Source organism: Arachis hypogaea, chromosome 6 (genome assembly GCF_003086295.3).
Source record: "Arachis hypogaea cultivar Tifrunner chromosome 6, arahy.Tifrunner.gnm2.J5K5, whole genome shotgun sequence".
NCBI classification, from domain to species: domain Eukaryota; kingdom Viridiplantae; phylum Streptophyta; class Magnoliopsida; order Fabales; family Fabaceae; genus Arachis; species Arachis hypogaea.
The window spans coordinates 10,555,831-10,579,922 of record NC_092041.1 but is presented as its reverse complement, the minus strand read 5'-3'; the positions used below and the strand labels follow the sequence as shown (position 1 = coordinate 10,579,922).

At 33.8% G+C, this 24,092-nt stretch overlaps 2 protein-coding genes across 2 annotated transcripts; both read left to right on the top strand.

The window, feature by feature from the left end:
• Positions 1-10,716: 10,716 nt before the first annotated feature.
• Positions 10,717-11,920, top strand: LOC112805301 (uncharacterized). Its single transcript, XM_025847699.1, has 3 exons — positions 10,717-11,260; positions 11,340-11,404; positions 11,534-11,920. The coding sequence occupies exons 1-3, from the start codon at positions 10,717-10,719 to the stop codon at positions 11,918-11,920; spliced, it is 996 nt and encodes a 331-aa protein (XP_025703484.1).
• Positions 11,921-11,956: 36 nt separating this feature from the next.
• LOC140173591 (uncharacterized) lies at positions 11,957-12,655 on the top strand. Its single transcript, XM_072198077.1, has 2 exons — positions 11,957-12,100; positions 12,182-12,655. Exons 1-2 carry the CDS (start codon positions 11,957-11,959, stop codon positions 12,653-12,655), a joined length of 618 nt encoding a protein of 205 aa, XP_072054178.1.
• The last annotated feature ends 11,437 nt before the right edge of the window (positions 12,656-24,092 follow it).

Genomic DNA, 24,092 nt, shown 5'->3' with positions numbered 1-24,092 from the left:
CGAACATGTATATAATTTTGCAAAAGCAGAATGAGCAAAGATATATTCAAGTGACCCACAATGGCCGGCAAGAATCATGACTTTGAAAAACTTCATTATTATTGTTTTTGAATGATCCTCTTTTAAATTTCTTTCTAGGAATGAGTGCCTCACTCATTCATCTCTTTTCTTCTTCCTCTTCAATTTCACAAGTCAAGAATATAACCGCAATTTTCAAAACTAGTACTTCAATTGAAACACAAGTCTTTGTTACATTCATCTTTCTATCAATTGCATAATAGATTAATAACACGATATAATTATTTTTTGATACATCATTATCTAATTAATAAAAAGATCAATTTAATTTATTATTATATTATTTTTCAAAGATTATTTTAATTATGTGTCAACGTGAATTGTTTATTTATTTAAACAAAATACTAAAATTCAACAAAATTTATTATTTTTATTATTACTTAATTATTAATATTTAAAAATATAAATTAAAAATATAATATTAAATTAAAACATAAATTTATAATTAAAAAGAATAATAATAAATAATAAATTCTGTTGATACTCAGAACATTTCTTTTTATATAATTCACATTTACGTACCATATCTTAATCACTCTCAAATATTAACCCAACTACCAATCTTATATATAATAGTAGTAGACTAGTAGTAAGATGATAAGAGATAGAGGTAGTTAAAGGTTTTATTATTTTTAAACATACGTGCAGTCTTGTACGTAAATTATTGTAACGTTTCCTAACATCTATTTTATTTACTGATTGAGATCCATCCTTATAGGGCTAATTGGTAGGGGAAGATATTTGAATTTTGAAGTTCTCCATCTTCACATAGAATCAGATTATATATAAATATATCTATCGTTAAATTTATTATTAATGATAACAATAAAAATGGACGTATATATCATTACATTTGTTGAAGAGTGTCACACAATTAATAATTACTAATTACCAATTTGTTTAAATAATATAGCCAATTTATTAACTAATTTAAATTGCTTTTAATTTTATTTTGTATATATAATAACTAGTCAATAATAAATTTTTAAATAAAATTATAATCTATAGCATATTAGTTCTTGGCCTGCTAAGTTAAGAATATTGTATAAAATTTAGGGTAAAAAACACAAATAAACCATTGAAGGAAACTTGTAACATGAATAAGCCAAATGGAAAAGTGACTCACAGATGAGCCAAAGCCTATTTCTATATAATTCGAACCTAATAGGTTCGAACTCCATTTCAATGTAAATCGAACCTAATTGGTTCGAACTTCACCTATATAATTCGAACCTAATTGGTTCGAATTACTATACATGTCGTTGCTCAAATAATTCAAACCTAATTGGTTCGAATTACATGCAATACAAATTGAACCAAGATGATTCGAATTAGTAAGGAACAGAGCTGAATATATTACGTGCATGGGAATAAATTAGTGTACGAGTTACATTAATCAAGACATGATGCGGCAATTAAGTAACATCAAATAAACTAACATGAAAGTACTAAGTACAGATGTTTTCAGAGTAACACAGAGATACACGTAAAAAAGGTGGATACGAAGTAACACTGATAACAAAATACATAGACCAACATGGGTAACATACAACTCGACACATAAATCATCTAAAAAGATGTGACCCTGTGAAGCAACGACGTGGAACCCGTGTCCTCTGACCTCTCCGGATAAGCGGCTCCTCATCCTCGATCTCGTCGTCCTCGTCCTCGTCCTGCGGGGCTGGCTGTGCAAGCGTCCTAGGCTGGACATGTACCGGTCGGGATGAGGACGGCCCGTCAACTGAATGTGACCCAGCAGTATGTGCCGACGCTGGGGTACCACCCAAAGCGAAATACTGAGGAGGAGGCACGGAGGGCGGCTCATTCAGATCGACATCTAACGCTGCCTGTGTCCCCGTCGTCTGACTCCGCCCAAGGACAGCCTCATCATCATGCATCATGGCACTGATGTCATCAAAGAAGGGGGATCCAAGATCCCCATCAAACCCAACACCGGCAAGTAAGTCCAAAAACGTGCTGCCTGGACTCACCCATGGCCTAGTCTCCTGAGGTGTGTGGTCGTAAGGGGGAACTCCAACGAAGTAATCTCCTAGCGGCACCTCCCCAAGTCCAGCCTCAGCATGGGCAGCGGGATCTCCGGTGGCTTGCCCCTGTCCACCAGCCTCAGCATGGTCCTGGCCCGCAACGGGTGGCCTCCGTCTGCCTCCACGCCCTCGTCCTCGACGACCACCCCTACCTGCCTCATCAGCCTCGTCGATAGCCTGCTCTAGCCACCTCCACTCACACTGGCTCCGTCGTGTCCCGACACGAGCTCTCCTCTCAACCCGTCGCCTATCAGGGACGTCGTCGACTCGATCCATGTCGGAAACTCGCCCAGGACCCCTCTGTGATGCCTCGACAGGAATAGGAACGCCCCTCGGATCCCCCAGATCAAACTCGGGTGATAAGAACCTCTTTCCATGCCGAGTCCACCAGTCTAGGAAGGTGTGCGAAGGTCCAGGGTCGGCAACAACATCGAACCGGAGGACGTGGTCCGCACGGGTCTCCCAATGAGTATGCCAATGTCGTAATACAGACGGGAACCAACGATCACCGCCTCTCCCGTCCTTCGACATCTGAAAGTCGATGTTAAGGGCGGGACGCGGTAGGGGCTTCACACCACCGAACTGAGGTAGAACCCTATCTACCTGATGCCACTCTACAACGGCAAAGTATATAGGCGACATGACAGACCGCCAAAGCGCCGTGTGGCGAGGCTCCAACGCCTCCGGATGCACAACCTGAAGTACATCGGGGGAGCTATACGGCATCCAGATAAACTGCACAAAAAAATAACTATGTTGTCACGCCAACTCTTATAATACAGAAACATTGGATGTCTAATTATTCAAATAAAAGTATGACAGGAACAACACTTACATCCCTGGGCTGTAACATGTCTATCTTCAGTCGCGTGCTCTGTACTCTAGGACCCTTCTCACTGTAGGAAGGGCTGTAACCTGACCACCTGCAGTGCACATGCGTGTGATGGTAAATCAGAAGTATGACATATTTGTAATACACTACAAGCGTACATGAAGAATGTCTATCTTAACTTGAAATATTAAAGCGTGAGTAGCATACCTCGATGCCAAAGGCCAGCTGCACGTGTCACACCCAGTAGGCCTAAACCTGGGAAAGCGCCAGAAGATCCAGGACTAAAGTAGCTATAGTGGGTCCGCTAACTTCACCACATGTCTGTTTGCCACTCGGCACATGCACCGGTACAACCAAGCCAATGCAGCAGACCCCTAACTGTAGGAACCCATCTCCTCAAGCCTAGCAACGTAGGGAAGCCATCTGATGTGAATGCGGTTGCCGGACTTGTCTCCAAACAATTGAGTGCCTAACAACATCTGATATAGGCACGAGCAAATCGGCGCACAGTCTCCTCATCGGCTCCCTCGGGGCACTCTCCGAAAGTCTACTGGAACCAGGTGCAGTTAACTGCGAACTTCTGAACCTGGCTCGGAGGAGGAATCACTCCAAGCAACTCCTCGAACCACACCCAAGCTGGACGTCCGCCCTCGATATACATATGAAAATCTGTAAGGCAACCGCTGACGTAACGCCCGTCACTGCCAACCCTAACTGGTACGCCACGTCCTGAAGCGTGATGGTGCACTCTCCGAAGGGCATATGGAAGGTGTGCGTCTCAGGACGCCACCGCTCGACAAAGGCGCTGACAAAGGGCTCATCTAACCGATACCATCTATCGTTGAGCCTAGCGAGATGGTATAAACCGGCCATCTGCAAGTATGGAACATAACGCTCATCGAGTGGCATGCCTTGTTGCCGCCGCATGCTCCTGATGCATCGCTGTGGCTACGCATTAAATGGACCGCATTATTAGAACCACATACAATACTGCCACTAACAATACCACTACAATAAACCACTAACAATACCACCTAACATAAACCACTAACAATACTACCTAACATAAACTGCTAACATAAACCACTAACAATACCACCTAACATAAACCACTAACAATACCACCTAACATAAACCGCTAACATAAACCACTTACATAAACAATTAACACAACCACATATAAAACCACCTACAAAAAATCACTTAGCATAAACCACCAACTAAACCGCATGCAAAACCTCTAACATTAACCATTTGCAATTAACACCACCACTAAAACCACAGGCAAAACCACTAACTCAAATAAACCGTGTGCACAAACTATTCTATGTACTACCTCATCCTTGATCACCCCGGCTATATGAGCAACCCCGTCTAACCGGTACAGCCTTTCAGGATCGTCCCCCATAAGCTGAGTCCTCGGTTCAACTATTTCTTGGATCGAATCTGGGTCGTTTTCTCTGGGATTTGGTGGGGTATGAGAAATGAGAAGTGGTTCAAACTTGCTTGATTCAAACTCCTTTTATACCACAATTGCATGTAATTCGAACCAATTAGGTTCGAATTATTTGAGCAACGACATGTATAGTAATTCGAACTAATTAGGTTCGAATTATATAGGTGAAGTTCGAACCAATTAGGTTCGATTTACGTTGAAATGGAGTTCGAACCTATTAGGTTCGAATTATATAGAAATAAGCTTTGGCTCATTCGTGAGTCACTTTTCCATTTGGCTTATTCATGTTACAAGTTTCCTTCAATGGTTTATTTGTGTTTTTTACCCTAAAATTTAAAATATAATCCCATTTTTTATAGATTTAATTAAATTTAGTGTTTCGACCACAAAAACAAAGACGGACAAGCCAAAATCAAAGAAAAATAGTGCAAAAAATGTCGACGCTGAAAAGCAGTTATTATCCTTCCTTGAACTCAAGATTTGTAATTCCTCGACCTTCAACCTGAATAGAGAATATGGATGCGAAATTTAAGGAGCAAGCCAAAGAAAATGTGGGTCGATCAAGGAAGACACGAGTGTTAAAACTTGGGAGTCAAAGTTCATTATGGTCAAAACAAGGTCATGGGTCTCAGAAAAAGGAGAAAGTAAGATCGTGGATTAGATTCTCCATGACAAATTTATCTTCATGGTCTATAAATATGAGAAACTCAGAAGAGTTCTAGGACTTCAATAAAAAACACTAGATCATCACACAAATTCTGCAAAAACTTCAGTCTTAGCAATACAAAGAAAAATCATGAAATGCAAGTATGTGTGAGTATTAAGAGCCCATTTAATTTTATTTTGTTGTCTTTTGTTTTCTTTCTTTTTATTACTTTACTCTTAATTATTTCATTGTTATTTTGTTTTCTTTTAAGTTTAATTTTACATTTTTATTCAAGATTTTCATTTATTTTACTTATTTACTATAATTTGTCACCAGTAGTTTGACGCAATTTGTTTTGTCACTAATACTAAATAATTTTTTAGAAGAGTCATATCTATTTTTTGAATTGAGATTTTAATACAAGTTTAATTCATTCGATATTATGTTAAGAGTACAAAACATTAAATAAAAATAATAAAAATTAATAAATACTAAATAAAGTATATAAATTCTGACTATTTTTAGTTAATTTTTTTCTGTTATCAAATATTTTTTATATATTTAACAGCTAGGTACTCAATTTTAAGGTTGTAATTCCTTTTCGAGAAGAGTCATTAAGCTTCACAATAAATTCTATTGTAAATTGTAAATTCTTTTTCAATCACATGCCATGCCATGCCAAGACAAAATAATGGAAGGGAAAAAAAAAAGAAAGAGAGAAAGAGAGGCACTTAAAACAGAAAAGAACTTTTAGCCATGTATATACAAAGCAAAAATAAAAGAACTTTATTTTATGCCCATCTCTCACTTTGACATACCCTTATAATTAGAATTTAACAAGACTAATATTAATTATACTTTTATACATTGGGCTTGCGGACCAAAATTGATTAGTAGTAATAACCACCATAGGCCAACAAGCAAATCACACCCTTCTTTAATTTATGCTATAAATATAATCTTCCTAATAGCGATATATAACTAACTACATAAATTAGAGATTTCAAAACTTTAGCAATTTTGGCTCTATCCTCTATATTTGGAATTTTGTTTTAGGTAAATGGGTATTCTATGGAGTAATATGTGCATGATGATACTCTCATGATTATATACCCTTCTGACCTAATTTTATGTGCCGTATATTAATTAATAATTAATTAAATTAAATGACTTGAGATGATTATCTTTATTATTATTAATTAATATTATCTTTAAAAGAGATCTCAAAGTACAATCGTATCTTCCTTAAATATATAATTAATTACATTGCCTGACTGGACCATACAATGTATCTGACTATAACCAAATTTAACTATTCCATTGAGATCATTAACTTAATGCAACTATATATGATTGGTTACAACTGCTATTTAATTTAATTAAATTATCTTAATCTCTACTTCATATCGTTAATATATACTTATTATATATATAAAGTGAAATAAAAAACCAATCCCACACATGTTGTCACATGAAAAACAAACACGGTTTTATACATAAAATTATATACAAGACCTCCATTATATAATTTCTTTTTTCCTGAAAGAAAGTTTAAAAATAAAGTTATACATATATGTTTGATTGAACACGTTAATTTGTTTCTATAAACATAACATCGTGACAGTGATATATGAGAAGCACGAGTTAGGTTATTATTGATTAGATTTTATGGACATGCATGCGCGTGTCGGTTTGATACTTTGATATATACATGTGTATATGTTAAGCTTTAATAAACAAAAACTTATATTCTTACTCATTTTATTATTTTCCATTTTTTTCATATATATATAGATGCATATATTTAAGACAGGTCCACCATATCTAATAGTCACGTCAATAAAAGTTCTTAAGCACGTCGTAGAAATTAATTTTCAGTTTTTCATTATGATGTTGACAAGTTGATATATTTCGTATTACAAGTCAATTAATATAATAATTAACGCCCATATTATTATAGTTCTTTTTAATAACAAAATATGCTTGCTTATATATAATGCTTTATCTTATTTTTGGGTCAAACAGTACGTATTAGATGAAAAAAAAAAGTGTAATAATTGTTCCTTGTTCAAATCTAATTATCTTGTTCTTCTATGAATTACTCTTTCTGTCTAAATACTTCATAAATAGTTACATATATTTCGATTAATTAAAACAATGAATTATATTGAAGTTATATTATTAGTTGATGCTATATATATATAGTTTCATTATTTTATTAGTTTTTATAATTTTATCAAATTTCTAATCAGATTTTTATATATTTTTTAATTAAATTTTTATATTATTTTTAATTTTATAATTATATCCTTTCTAGTATAAAAAATATTAGAATTAACTGAATATTTATTCATAAATTGAAAGTATATATAGTTAAGAATTTACTTAGATATTTAACTAAATATTTTTTAAAAAATATTTCGTTAATTTTAATATTTTTAACATAAAAATAATATAATATAAAATTAAAAGTAATGCATGAACTCAATTTTAAAAAAATATAAATATAAATATTTAATTATAAAATTTGATAAAATTATAAAAAACAATGGCATATATAACTTCTCATGCTTGTGTTATTTTCAACTTTTGTACCCTGATGATTTTCTTAGGGTGTCAAAATTAAAGGACAACTTTTGCAATCAAAGCTAACCATAACAATAAATCTTATGTAACGAATGATGGCCAATTGAGAAATAAAGTAATGTTTAGTGTTGAAGGGATTATTGGAAAGATATAATTCAATTAATGGAGGGGTCCATGATAGAAAATAAAAAGCCCCAAGACATGGAGGAAAGTGGGGATAGGGACCAGGAATATATGCAATATATATGTTGTTATTTTTTAGTAACTTTCTTTTCAAATTAAATTTAACTCTTTCATCCACAAGAAGATGGTAAAAAAAATGTTCAAATTAAATTACCACTTGAATTTGTATAAGAACACCTGGCATTATATCCTTTCTATAATCATTACAAATATGTAATTACTAGCAAACCACGTATCAAATTCAAGATTACGAGAACTAATTTATCTTTTTTTATAATCTAAAAATTTAAAATTCGATCATTGTTAACCAAAAAAAAAAAAAGAATTCAGTATAAATTAATAAAAAATAATCAACAAGTCATCATATTATATTATATTAAGGTTAGATTAATTTGGTACATTGCTTAATTAAGAGTTATCCTCCATACAAAAATAATTAGAAAACTTACTGATAATGCAATTTGAAACAAATATCTATATTTCTTCTTTAATTTTCTTTATACCTTGAAATAAAACTAGAATTCATAGTTATAAAGAAAACCCAACTTAGCTTGCGGATTTGTAATAGCAAATTATGAATAAATTGAATATATAAAATTAGTTTTAGCTAGGTTGGGTTGATTAGCTGACTTAATAACAACAATAATAACAATAAAATATTATTCGACTAAGTGGAGTCGGACTACATGAATCAAACAAAAGTTATTGAGTTTTGTCATGTATATGTCTACCGAAAAACTGTTTGTATGTAGATTTTTTTTACTATTTTATAGATGGTTTTTTTAGGTCTTTCTCTGTCTTTCACTCATTGTTCATCTTTCATCTCATCCACTCTCCTAACTGGATATTCTATCGGTCTTTTTCTCACATGTTCAAATCACCTGAGACGCGATTCTATCATCTTTTTTACAATGGCTGGATACTATTTCAACTCTTTTTCTTATATCTTCGTTCCTTATTTTATCCAATTGCATATGATCACTCACACATCTCAATATCTTCATCTCTGCCACACTTAGCTTATGTTCGTGCTCTCCTTTGACTGCCCAACATTCTGTACCATAAAGCATAGCCGGTCTTATAACAGCGCGATAGAATTTACCTTCAAATTTTAAAGACACTTTTATTTATATATAAAATCAGATGCACGCCACCATTTTGACCAACCTACTTAAATCCTATGATTAGCTGACTTAATAACAAGAAAGAAAATTTCAAAACTTATGCAACTCAATACAAACCATTTTGTTCTCTCAATCTCTACAATATATATCTCAAAGCTTTATTTCCATTTGATACATTCATAAATAATAATAATAGACTATTAAATTATGTAAAAAATAAATACTGTCCACATAAATTTTATAATTTTGAAAAAATTTCTATGATAATAGTTAAAAGGGGAGTATACGAAACATTGAGTTTTTAGAGCTGCGTTTGTTTATAAAAATGGAATACTGAGACAGAAATAAAAAGACACAAAATTATATTTGACAGATGAAACATGAATAAAAATATTGTATCGAGAGACACTGAATTAGTGTATTTTGTATTTATCCTGACAGGAAAGACATAGAAATACTAACAAAGGACACAATTTATATTTTATTTTTTCTTTCATTATTCTTGTTAATTTTTTATATTTATATTTTTTTTACTATTATATTTTTCTTCTCAAATTTTTTGGACGAAAAAAATGAGAATAAATTGAATTTTCATAATTTATTCTAGTTTATCACAAAATAGAATACAAGAACACAAAATTTTGTGTCTTTGTCCATTATGTCTTGTACTCAGTGTCTTGTCTTGTCCTATTTTAAAAAATAAACACAGCCGCCTAGGTTATTCATACGTTTTTTTTTTCTAATTAGGACAAGTTTGATGTACCCCGGCAAATTCTATATAAATTATAGAGTTCGCCACACTCCCCGGCAAACTCTATGATTTATACGGAGTTTGCCGCACACCCCAGCGAACTCTAGGCAAAGTTTTCACTATAAATTCCAGTTAGAGAATGAAGCTGAGCACCTGACTTTGTTCTCCACAATAATTTCAGTTATTGTTGATTTCTTTTTTTACACTGGCAAGAAATCCACTGTTATTCATTCATTACGATGGAGAAATGGTGTATGATGAAGAAGGTTTTATTGTTTTTAGATCGAACCAACCGATATTTACCCATCTGACAGCAGAAATCAACAGTTTAGAGTTGTTAAAGAATCTGATATTATTTTTCGTGGGGATGCAAGAGACAAAGAAGGTGAAGAAAATCTACTACAAATATCCAACCGAAATAGGTGGTAGTTTAATTGATAAAAGGTATGCCACAGCTATGTTATTTCTTGATGATATATTTACTTGAACATGCTTGTAAGAACAATTTTATAGTTTTTTGAATCAGGTATCGTCTGCGTGACGACGAGGACGTACGTCTTATACGGTCATGGCACAACCGCTGAACAAATATTTATCTGTTGGAGTTATCTGTGTTCCTCGTCGATTTGGGTGGCTGAGGATCGCCTGCGGATATTGTCAATGATAGTCCGTTGAGTGGGCCTATTAGACAAAATATCAGATGGACCATGGTGGATCTGAATATGGCTCCTGAAGGTAGTCAGAAGGGTCTAATGTTGAAGTCGACAATGCTGAGTTGGATGACGGCGTTGAAAGTCACGAGGGTTTCGTTGTTAGGGATCCGATGATGGATCAGTATGAAGTTAACCCCGACGATGGAAACGATGCTGAAGAAGTACCAGCCAAAATTTCTGATGATGGTGACGAGGAAAAAAAGATGAATTATTATGGTGACACGCAAATTGCTCTGACACAGCCCGCTATTTTGTAACCGTATGACCGCCTGGACTACTTCTCTAGGTTGAACCTTGATGCAATGACGTCTGAATGGTCCTTTACACAGGGAGGCCCTGAAGAGGATCTAAGGAATGAGTTCAAGGTTGGACAACATTTTCGGAACAAGAAAGAAGTCATGTTGGCTGTTAAAACATACAACATCAAGAGGGCTGTGGAGTACAAAATAGTATGTAGTGACCAGTGCAGGTATAGTGCACAGTGTATCCAGTTCGGACCCGGTTGTAATTGGAGCATACACATATCGTATCGCCGTAAGGTAGAAAAGTGGGAGGTGAGGATATACACTGGTCCTCCCAAATGCATGCAAACTTCGATTGGGCAAGACCATTGTCGGTTGGATTCGAAGATGATTTCTCAACATATTTTCACAATGGTAAAAACATATCCAACAATAAGCATCAAGGTTCTACAAGGAGGTGTAGAGAATCACTTCGGTTATAAGGTGTCCAACAGAAAGGTTTGGCTCGCAAAACAGATAGTCATTGTTAGCATATATAGGGATTGGAAGGAGTCATACAATGAGCTTCCTCGTTGGTTGTTCGCTATGCAAATGTACTTGCCTGGTAAGAATTGTTTCACTGTGGTTATATGTTATTAAGACAAGAATGGTATACAATATGTTTATTGAGAATTTGTTTGTAGGTACTTGGGTGCAACTTGTCACTCAGCCTTGGCTTGGTTCTGCCGACTTCGTCATATTTCATCGGGTATTTTGGACGTTTTCACCATGTACCAAGGCTTTCAAGCATTGCAAGCCACTAATTTTCATTGATGGCATACACTTATATGGTAAATATGGTAAATATGGTGGGACGCTGCTCATGGCCATAGCTTAGGATGGCAACGCAAACATTTTGCCTATTGCGTTTGCCGTTGTCGAGGGTGAGATAAATGAGGCATGGTCGTTCTTTCTGTCGTATCTACGTCAGCATGTGACTCCACAACCCGGTGTCTTAGTGATTTCAGACAAGCACAAATCAATTGATGGGAAATTGAATGCCAATGATAGTTTATGGAGACCACCTCATGCTTTCCAGTTATTTTGTACGAGATACATTGTTGCCAACTTCATAACACACTTCAAGAACAAGAACTTGAAGAAGGTTCTGATTAATGCAGTGTATTTGAAGTCACAGCGGGAGTTTCCTCATTATTTCGGGTATTTGAGGGGCGAGAATGAGGCAATCACGAGGTGGCTTGAAGAGATGCCAAGCTCACAGTAGGCGTAGTATGCGGATGAGGGTAGTAGATTCGTACACATGACAACGAATATCTCCGAGTGCATAAATGCTATCATGAAAGGTTCTCGCAATTCGCCAATCACGGCTCTTGTTAAGTCAAGTTATTTTCGGTTAGGAGAACTTTTTGCCAGGAAGGGTTCTGAGGCCCTTGCCCAACTCCAAGTCGGTGCCGAGTTCTCACAGACGCTGACAAAGGCCATAGAGTTTGATTCGAAGCACATCAACACGATGAATGTTTATTAGTTTGATCGTTCGCGAACTGGCTTTATGGTTGAAGTGTTAGCGGTAGTGCCTGGGTCCAGACAACACAACTACCAGGTTCTACTCGACGAACGCAAGTGTGACTGTGGGTATTTTCAGGCGTTTCACCTTTTGTGTCGTCACGTCCTTGCAGCATGCTCCCAAGGAAGAATTGATTGGAGGGGATTTGTGCATCCTGTGTATCGCATGAAGTTGGTATTCAACATTTACAGGTCAGAGTTTCGTTCAATTGGACATGAGGATGATTGGCCATTCTATGATGGGCTCTGCATTCGGCCCAACCCTAGGATGATAAGAGTGAAGAAAGGTCGACCAGTCAGCTCAAGAATCCGAAAAAAGATGGATGACGTCGAGCACACCAGGGAGAAAAAGTGCGGATTGTGTCGTCATACTGGTCACACGCGGAAGACGTGTACCGCTATCGACGGTGGAGGTGCATCGTCAAGCCGACGTTAGTTAGCTATATGAGTTCATTATAACTGTTATGATTATAATTTGACTTTCGTGTAATTTAATCTGTGAGAAAAGTTGTTGAGATTAAATTTATTTGGTTGTTAAATTCTAATGCACTAATGTGACCCAAGGGTCTGAAGGACACGTATCCTCCGGGCAAGGGTCCCGACAGAGTCCCAACTGTCTGGGCCCCAGCCTCTGGGCCATGGCTTGGGGGGCTAATTGGGTCTCTGTCCCTGTGAATCTCGTCACCCCTTGCCTCTCTCGGCCTTCACCACGTCTGCCTCTACCTCTGGCTCTCCCCCGTCCCCGACCTCTCCCTCTCCTGGCAGCTGGTCACAACTCTAGGAGATGACCATCCTCAGGCTGATGTAACTCTGCAGCAGGTGGATGGTATATAGGCAGGTCCTCTAGCATCACCCCTGATGGCACTAAGTGCTGGTCACCCTGACCAAACAACTCTGTGTGTGCCCACTGTAGGTACCAAGTCATATACGATAGTGAAGAACACAGGTCTATATGATGATGGATGTGTAGACGATGGTCGGCCGGCTGATCCCATAACTCATGCCATCCCCCAAGTAAGTGTGGGAACTACTCACCCCGTCCAAATCTACCATCCATCCCATGCATGTTGTAGATGTCTAATGGCCTGGTCAGGATGTGCTGCAGGCCCCCGAACTGCCGCACCACCCGATCCATCTGATGCCACTCAATAATGGCAAAGCAAAGCATCAGGCAGACAACCGCCGCTGTGTGGTCAGACTCAGCAAACGCATGCGGAACTAGACCCTCCAGCTGTAGGTCGGCATACGACATCCAATCAACATGTTTCCAATACGCAAGTTGGTGTTATTATTCAATCTTCATATGCAAAACACATCATATAAAGTAAACTCGCTACACTTAAATATTTATGACTTGTGTAGAGCATCCCAATCTCGTTCAGAATACGCCTGTAATGCTTAAAGCGGCCCTCGCCTCTAGCGTTATCAGGCCGGTACTGAACCCACCTACAACCTCACAGTAAAAGTTACATCACAAATTAGTTATATTAAACACTTAATATAATAAATTAACAAAGGATTACTGCAGAAAATAAACAAAAATACCTCTCAAGCAGTGAAAACTGGCGAGTATCAAATCCATCAGGGCATAGCAGGGAAATACGGTGGTAGTCCCAAGACAATAGTAGGCTGACACTGTAACACCCTACCACACTAAGCTTTACACTTAAGCCGTAAAACAGAGGTGGTGTGGTATTACGACCTATAAAATAAAATGAGTACATATAATAGTAGAAGAATTATAAAATGCTAGGAGCCTTGAAGAAAAGAGGAAACAAAATCGCAAAATAAAAGCGCAACGCTCAAGGAACGGGTTAACCTGCGTGCTAAGGAAACTATAACTATTAAACATATGATAACAGAAGTAGGAATAGAGTGTCAAAGATACAAAATAACAAGCTCCTAACTCAGCCTGCGAAGTCAAGACTGGCCGAAAAATATTTACATATATATATACATACATATCCAAAACCCAAAAGTACATATACATAATCCTGCCTCTCCATAAACCTCTAGGAGGATCAAAAGAACAAGTTATGCGGAGAGAAAAGCAAGTACATATATACACATCATAGCATAATAAAATAACCCAGTAACCACTCCGCTTCAAGAGTCCAGACGCCTAACGAGATGTCTCTCGACCTGCATCTGAAAAACAACAACATAGTATGGAATGAGAACCGGAGGTTCTCAGTATGGTAAAGGTGCCACACACATAATATATAAGGTCCTGGGAATGCCAGAGGCAATCCTAGAACACCGACACTCAGATTATAGAGCTTAAAGTATTAAACAGAAGCCATAAAAGGTGGTTTACTAAGGATATTTAAACCTAACTTAACTTAACCTTGAATCTAAATCCCATTCTGCCATTCCTCCTTACCTCCAACTCCATCATACATTTTTACAGACAACTAAACAGACAAAGGCAAGTACAAGAAGGTTACAAATACTGCAGATAACAAATATACATTTAACATGGAAAGTATATTTAGGCACACCCAGTTAATACCCTGACATTCAGTTCCTGAATAGTTTACTATCATAGAATTCAAATAGTAACTATTCACCACAACCGGTGCTTCTGACCCTTCCGGCATAAACTGTACTGACTTCTCAGAACAATCAAGCAAAACATGATTCTTGGATAATCAATCCAATCCCAAAATGAGATCAAGACCAGTCATAGGCAAAAAAATCAAATCATGCACAAATTCACGTTGTTGTACTCGAAAGGGAACTCGTGGACATCCTATCCTAGTCACCATAGCTTCATGAGTAGCATTATATACTTTGAAATCATAAGCTAAAACCACCATTCTCAATCCTAATTCATGGGCCTTTTCAAATGCAATAAATGAATGACTTGCTCCTGAATCAAATAAAGCATTTAAGATTTTACCAGCCATTTCACAATTACCTCTAATCAGTGTCTCAGATCTCTCAGCACCTATGGTAGAAGTGGTGTATACTCTCCCTGGCTGCTGCACCCTACCAGTCTCATACTTCTTCTTCTCCGGGCAATTACTAGCTATATGCCCGGGCTGTCCACAGGAATAGCATACTCCAAGTCCTAATCTACACGGAACTCCATGATGATACTTTCCACACTTCTGACAATTTAGATCCTGCTGTGGCTGCTTCCCAAACCTTCTTCCCTGATTAACATTGGTATTCAGCCTTCTGTAATTACCTTGACCCTGAGTCTGCTGTGGAACAGAGCCTCCACGCTTGAAATTCCTACCTCTCGGAGCAAAGTTCCTTCCTGAAGGTCTCTGAAAAGGCACCCTCAAACTTTCTTTCTCTGTTGCTGCCTTCCTCACACAATCTTCAGCCACTCTACTCTTATTCACCAATTCAAAAAACACCCTGATCTCCATTGGGGCAACAAAACTCAGAATATCACTCCGAAGGCCTCCTCATACTTAATACACTTCCATTCGGCAAAATCTTCTGATGCCCCTTGACAGATATGAGAAAAGCGACATAATTCCTCAAACTTACTAGTATACTCAGCAACAGTCATCTGTCCCTATTTTAACTGCATTAATTCAAGTTCCTTGGCATTTTTGGCTAAATTAGGAAAGTATTTCTTATAGAATTCTGTCCGGAAAATCTCACAAGGAATCGCAGCACCATTAGGCTGCAGGATACGTCGTGTTCGCTGCCACCAATACTGAGCCTCACCTTGCAACTGATAAGTTCCAAATTCAACCCATTGCTCCTCAGGAACCTGTTGAGCCTGTAATGCCCGTTCCATAGCCTGAATCCAATTATCTGCATCAGTGGGATTTGAGGATCCCCTAAACGTCAGAGGGTGAACTTTCAGAAATGTAGCAAGTGTCATAGGACCATCCTCATCATTATTATTTCCATGATAACCCTAATTAAATAAACTTCAACCAAATATATTCATCTACAAATTACTAAACATTAAACATACACCTGCATTCCAACTTATCCTATGGTCATCTAGCCTAAGTTTTCACAGAACATTATATATTAAATGCAAGAAACCTAAACCGTACCTTGGCCGATTTCCACGTAACGACCAAAGAAAATTATTTAAAACCAAGGCAGCCCCTTCAAAATTCAACTAATCAGCTTCCTCCAAGTTCCAATATTCACAATTTCAAGCTCCAATTATTTATTCACAACCTAATACACATTTATAACACATATATATCCAATTTAATACTCAAAGCTCAAATTCAAAGAAAATAAAATAGAATTATCATATCTTCACCTTACCCAAGCTTCACATAAGCAAGAGTAAACGTTTCCCTCAAGCTAATTGGATCCTAAAACAAATCAAAGAAATTCAACATTCCCACTTAAAATTCAAAAATTGGGGGAAATGAAGGTTGAGTGTAAAATAATGAGTTACCTATGAAATTGTTCCGGTAGAAATGTAAAGCTCGACGCGGTGAACGCGTGGCCACAAACGGTGCGGTGATCGGAGCTCGAAAGGAGGAGTTACGTCAGTTGGAATTTTACTGTAGGGTTACGGGATTCCTTTCTCTCCTTTCCCCTGCAACTTCAACGTTGCTGAAATGGGGAAGACGAGGACGTGGGTCCTTTTTAAAAGCTGGCCCGGTTGGGCCCACGGTCCGGTTTAACCGGTTTGGCCCGTTCGGTCCAATTTTGGACCGTTTTCTTTAAAATTGGTGTCAAAATTCTTGTTTCGATGAGCTCTATCCTAATTTGATATAATATTCACATTTCTAATCCTCCTTATTAAAAATTAATTTATTGACTAATTATTTACTAATTTAACCGGGATTTACAAACACAACCACCCAAGTTGTGCGCACCATGATCCGTCGCACGACACATTTGGTGGTACATCCATGACAATACAGCCAACCCCCAGGACAACCTACCACATGCATCGAGGTCCTCCAGCATTGGGAGCCACCTGATGTACACCCGGGAGTCAGATGCATCTGGGAATAGAATACCCCCTATCAGCCGCATGATGTACCCTCCTGTGTACCTCAAGAGGCTCTCCTCAGTGGTGTCCTACTCCAGCTCTCCGTAGACATTGTTAAGGAACCACGTGAGCTTGATAGTCCACTTCGTTTGTGACTGTCTGTCATTCGCGCCGGGCACAACACCCAGTAACTTCTGACAAAAGTCCTCGAATGTCCATCCCTGATGGTGCTGCTCCCAACTACTCATGCACCCACTCACAGGATCACCATCGATCCTGAGTCCCAGCTGATATGCCACATTGTGCAGCGTGATGGTCATCTCCCTGCATACTAGATGAAAGGTGTGGGGCTTAGGCCTCCACCTCTCTATCAACGTCGAGGCAAGTAGCCAGTCATGATCGAACTCAACCATATAGGCCACATGCTCAAATCCGACTCGACTGAGATATGGCCTAATCGCCTCTGATGGCCTCGTCATCAAATTCTGCCTGGTGCACAAGATCCGAGACGCCTACCAAACGGAAAGATAAAATAAAAAAAAGCGTCAACTCTAAATAGCACAAGTTCACTGTTTCTTAATTAAAGAGAGATCATCGACAACGATATTATCTTACCACTCGATCAACTCTACCAGCAATGTGCTCAGCCTGATCTAATCTGTAGATGGTATCCTCGTATCCCAATAATTGTTGGTCCATCTAACCACACTTAATTTACACAAAATAACATATAATTATCAGCATTTGTTTTGCATTAAAAGGATTTGTAAACAGATGTATTTCAAAATACTAGTATTCTACTTTACTTTCACTAAAATTCTAGGCATCCCTAAATAATAAGTCACTTAACCCTATACTCTAACTTAATTTTATTAAGATTTGACTAACAACTTAAACCAATTTTTCTGACTAAACTAACTAAGAATAGACTAACAACTTATACTAATTCACATGTTAAATACAATCAACAACTATTGAATAACATGAAATCAGTAAACAGTAACTCTAATTATAATTAGCATGCAACAACTAACTAAGAAATATTAGGTAACTCTAACTAATCTGAGAAAAATTACTCCAACTAACATATTAATTACTAACCTCAAACTGCTGATGTCGTGAATAATGAACTTCTAAAACGCCGGAATACAGAAAGGAATAATAGAATAAAATTTGGAAGAAGGTTTGAAAAGAAAAGGACAAAGGATAAGAATATATAATACGCCGAGTATTGTCTAGAATTCGTTAGGGTGTGCGACGAACTCTATATATATTATAGAGTTCGCCAGAGAGTGCGACAAATTCCGTATAAATCATAGAGTTCGCCGAAAAATGCGACGAACTTGTCCTAATTTAAAAAAATGTATATTTTAATAAATAAAACTCAAAATGAGTTTGATGAAAATAATCATTTTTCATAATTTATTATGAAAAAAATCCCAATACAAACCATTTTTTTCTCTCAATCTCTGCAATATATATCTCAAGCTTTATATCCATTTGATACATTGATAAATAATAATAATAAATTATTAAATTATGTAAAAAATAGATACTGTCCACATAAACTTTGTAATTTTGAAAAAATTTCTTCATTTAGTTATTATGACAATAGTTAAAAGGGTAGTACACGAAACATTGAATTTTTAGAGCTGCGTTTGATTACAAAAATAAAATACAGAGATAGGAATATAAAAATATAAAATTATGTTTGACAGATAAAATATAAATAAAGATATTGTATTCAGAAATATTAAATTTTTTTTGGTGACTCCAGAAACATTAAATTAGTGTATTTTGTGTTCATCCTAACAGAAAATACATAGAAATACTAACAAAAGACATAACTTATATTTTATTTTTTTATTATTTTTGTTAATTTTTTATATTTATATTTTTTTTACTATTATATTTTTCTTCTAAACTTTTTTGGATGAAAAAAATAGAATAAATTGAATTTTCATAATTTATTCTAGTTTATCACCAAATAAAATACAAGAACACAAAATTTTGTGTCTTTATCTATTGTGTTTTGTTTTCAGTATTTTATCTTGTCCTGTTCTCAAAAATAAACACAGCCGGCTAGGTTATTGGTCTAAGCAGTAAGTAGTTTAAAGTTGAAACTTGAAACACACATACACGCGTGCACACATATACAAAAATTTAATTTTAATATATTGACAATGTAAAGTGTTTTACACAATTGCATAATTATATTCGTATTTTTAAATTACCATTCATATAATCAATATAAAAAATAATTATTTATATTAATATAATATTATATAATTAAATATACATATAAAATTATTTCATACTGACATATAATACATCAAAATTAAATTCTATATATATAATTCAAACTATGTAATGTATATATATACTCATTGATAGGCAAATACACAACTAATAAACCTGTCCCAGTGATTACATAATTTAGTATATTATTTTGTCCTAAGTTCAAATCATATCATAGTAGCTAGTAATATATACTTTTGAACTTATTTTAAAATACGTACATATTTCAAAATATTACCGACAAAATTTTTATCATTCGTTGATAAATTCGTCAGTAACCAAAAAATTTAACAAAAATAGAAGTTGAAAATTTTATCAATAAATTTGTCGATAATTATCTATTTTTTAACAATAGTATCAGATGAAATCGAGCCATAACAGTAAACTTGTATACATACATACATGTATGTATGTAGGAATAATTAGAGGCAAGGAATGAGAGGACAGGATCCCGGTAATGATAGAGTGGTCTGAGAGGAACGCATTGGGTAGGGTCCAATCCATGAAAGAAAGTATTGGCATGAAGAGCAGAATAACCTAATTAACCTAACTGCTATATATACTACAACTACACTCCGTGTCCTTCGCTGCTATACACTCCTTACCAGGGACACTTCTACTGTTAACCTGTCACTCTCATTTAATCACCTTATTATATGTATTTTACTATAATGTATGTAATGTGTGTATAGTTAGTTTGGAAAAGTGTGACAGATTGTACCCAATGGATCAAACACCAAAGCTTGTCGGGGAATCAAACCCTACCAAAACCACCAAATTCAGTAAATTCAATTACACATGTAACCGAGTTATTATTGAGAATTATGTAAGAAGTGAAGATCGAAGAGAGTGCGATGTATGATATACGTGACTACGTGAGAATCAAATTAATTAGGATTAGACAGTTGGTTTTGTTTGTTTTATGTGCATTGCAAATTACAATATATAATACATTACATGTGATTCCCAAGATTTTTGTCTCGTAAGTTTTCTTGCCTCCTTGTCCCACCACGCATTCTCCATATATCACCATCACTTTCATCTATATTCTTTTTCTTTTCAGTAACAAATTAAACAAATTTTATATGCGCATCTATATATTTGCTTAAAAATTACATTTATTATAATACTTTATATTTGTATAATTATTTTTTATTTCAATAATTTAGTTAAGAAGTATTTTTAAGATTTGGAATATATAAAAAATATTTTAAATAATATAATTAAAATATTTCTTTTAAAATATTGTTTGAAATATAATAATATTTTTCTCATAATAATAAACTTTAAAATATTGCTTTGTTTATAAGTTATTTTTTTAGTTTTGTTTGTAAGTCAAATTATTATAACACAAACATACTTTTTTTTTAATACTTAAAAGACTTTTTTAAAGGATTTTTTTATGGGTTTCCAAACATGCTACTAATTAGGTTAATTGCCTAATTGTCATGTTTTGAACACTTCTCTATCTCTATTTTGGGTGGAGATTGAAACTCAACTATCTAAAAAGAAGTATGTATATAAAGTAAAAAAATGATATATAACAAACATGTATAACATTATGTTAGTTAAGTGATCAACATGTTAGTTAGTACTAACTAATCCTATATAGTATAAGTTATCTTCTACAGCAGTAGTTTATGTAAAATAATAATCAAAGTACTGATTTACACCTTTAAATTAATTATGAAGTTTGAAGAACTAGGCATATAATCCTCAAACTACTATATGCAATTTTGTTTCATCATTTTTGCCATTTTTGTTCAACACAATATTTATATCTTTTTTATACATTTCAAATAATGTAATATGTATTTATTTATTTATCATTTTTTATTCAGATACAATAATTAATAATGATTAAATAAGTGGGGTATCTTTGATTTAAAAAAGAAGTTGTGATGATCAACTCATATTATGTTTAAATTTTTTCTTCACTATTATAAAAATAGGCAACTGCCAAAGTAATAGAAAGACTGTGAATCAGATACATTATCCGATTTTATGAGCTTGATTTTTCATATTTTATATATATATGCGGCAAAAGATTTCATTTCATGATATTTTATAATGTTTGATTTCTATATAAAATTATACATAGGTTGACTAACGACTGATCAATCATCACACTACTTCTACTAAAAATGTAATTTAATTTATATATAAAGCTATTTATATTATTTAAGACAAAAAAATATTAAAAAATATTAGAATTTATTATTTTTTATTATTATTAATTAGTTATTAATATTAAAAAATATGAGATAAAATATGTTGTTAAATTACTAAACTAAAAAAAATTGATTGATGGCTAAAAATGATAGTAAAAAATTATAAATTTTGATAATTTTTTAACATTTTTTAAAACAATATAATTTATAATTCAGCATATACACTATATACTAAACATAATACAGAAATTTAATTTAATTTATGTCTTTTAATTTTTTCTCTTTCGATCTCTATCTTCTTTCTAAACGTTACCTTCACGTTACCTTAGTGATTAGAGGTGGGGAAAAGGAAGAAAAAAGGAAAAAAAAAAGAACATAATTAAAAAGACGAGTGTAAAATAGTCAAAATATATGTTTTATTAAAAAGATCTTTTTAAAAATAATTTAATGTTAAAAATGTTTTTTAAAAAATTAATGTTAAGAAGGATTTTGAGTTTTACTTTAAACTATAAGAATTAAAAGAGTATTTATTTGTATAATTAGTTTAAAAATTATTATTAAAGACGTTCAAGATTTAGTTCATTTTAAAATTCGGTTCGGATCCAATGCATATTTTACCGAGTTTGAAATTTTATTTTTAGTCGGTGTTATTTTTTGATTAGATTCAAGTTATGCTTTGAGTCACTTAATCCTATTCTATTTTTTTAATAAAAATATATATTTTAAAATAAAATTAATAATATTATATTATATTTTTATACTTTAATTAATATTTTTTATATTATATAATATTATTTTATTTTAAAAGAATTTATTTTAACATAAATATAATATAATATTTATTAAATTAAATTTAAAAAATATTATTTAGTATATAAACTTTACAAATTTATATATATTAATTTTATCTCAAATTGACCTGATTTAATTCTGTTTAGTGTTTACTTCAGATTATTTTTAAATCAGATAAAAATAAACCCAATAACTATTTATAACAGAATTCAGAGTCTAATTAAATCCAGCTGGTGAATACCAAAAATTACTAGCATTGATGTGTCTTATTAATTGATGTTGGAGGGTAAGAATCTAGTATAGTACACACCACTTGTCCAAATAGGGCAAGTAATAAAACTCCAAGAAAACATTTATTTTAATTAATAGCTACACAACTAGCTACTAGCTAGACCTAGAATAAAAATAAACATTCAGAAAAGGATTTGCTGTGTACACTAAATCTTCTCATTAATTAGTGCAACCAAATTATATCAACTTGTCCATCAAGTAATTTTAACAACTTTAATTGATACTATTTAAAAAAAGTTGGCAGCTATTGCCACGCCAAAAATTTCAAACCTTTGGTCCCCTATTTCATGGAATTGTACATGTGAACATGTTTTCTATGTGGCTCAATCTTGCAGCCAATTGCTAGAGGACCCCTCTCTCATTATTATATTATTATTCTTAATTCAAATAAAATATTATTTTTCATTTTATATGCTGTTGACCTAGGGTCTTCGTTAACTCAAATTACAATGTAAAAGGTCTCTTTCTTATCTACTAGCTAAGCTACTACTTAATGGTCAAATCTCTCATTCATTTGATGGACTTATTATTATAACTGGAATAAGCATATAAGTTAATTAAGTTTACTGTTCTTGTTATATATGTAGTTTATAACAAAGCCACTTTTATTTTATTAAATAATAACATTATTATTAGTTTCTTTTTATGTGTATTCCCATGTATAGATAATCAAAAAGTAGAGTTTATGATGACTATTATTAATTATATAAATTTGCTAATATTATTAAAACTAAGATTATATTTTTTTATATTTTTATAATGCTTTTTATTTTTATTTCTTAAATTGATATATAAGTATTTTCAAATATTTAGAAAAATATCATTTTAATTTTAACAATATCTTTTTAAATATTGTCAAATTTGTATAATTATTATAGTTGGCATAACAATAATTATCGTACCATACTGTCCATACACCAAATCAAAATTGGTTAAATTTATCGTTGGACTGTTAGAGAACAGTTAAATAATTTTATTGATTTAATTAAATTTTTATCTAACTATTTTTAATTATTAATTTTACGTAAAATTAATTGTATCTAAGTTTCTACCTTATAATATATGGTTATAAAAATGAGAGAGATTAATGATGAATTATACCCGTTTAACCTTGAAAAAACCTAGAAATTAGACTAACTTGCCGATTTAATATATATAAATAGACTCATTTTATTTCGTTTATAATACTTAATTATAATATTCTTATTATAACATAACTTACTAAATTAGCTTATATACAAAAGTTATGTTAAATAGACTCATTTTAATTTAGTAAGTTATGTTATAATAATGCAAAAGTAATTAAATAATTAATTATAATTAAAAATAAAATAAAACATAAAATTTTAAAAAATATATTTTTGAAAATAACTTCACGAACGGAATTT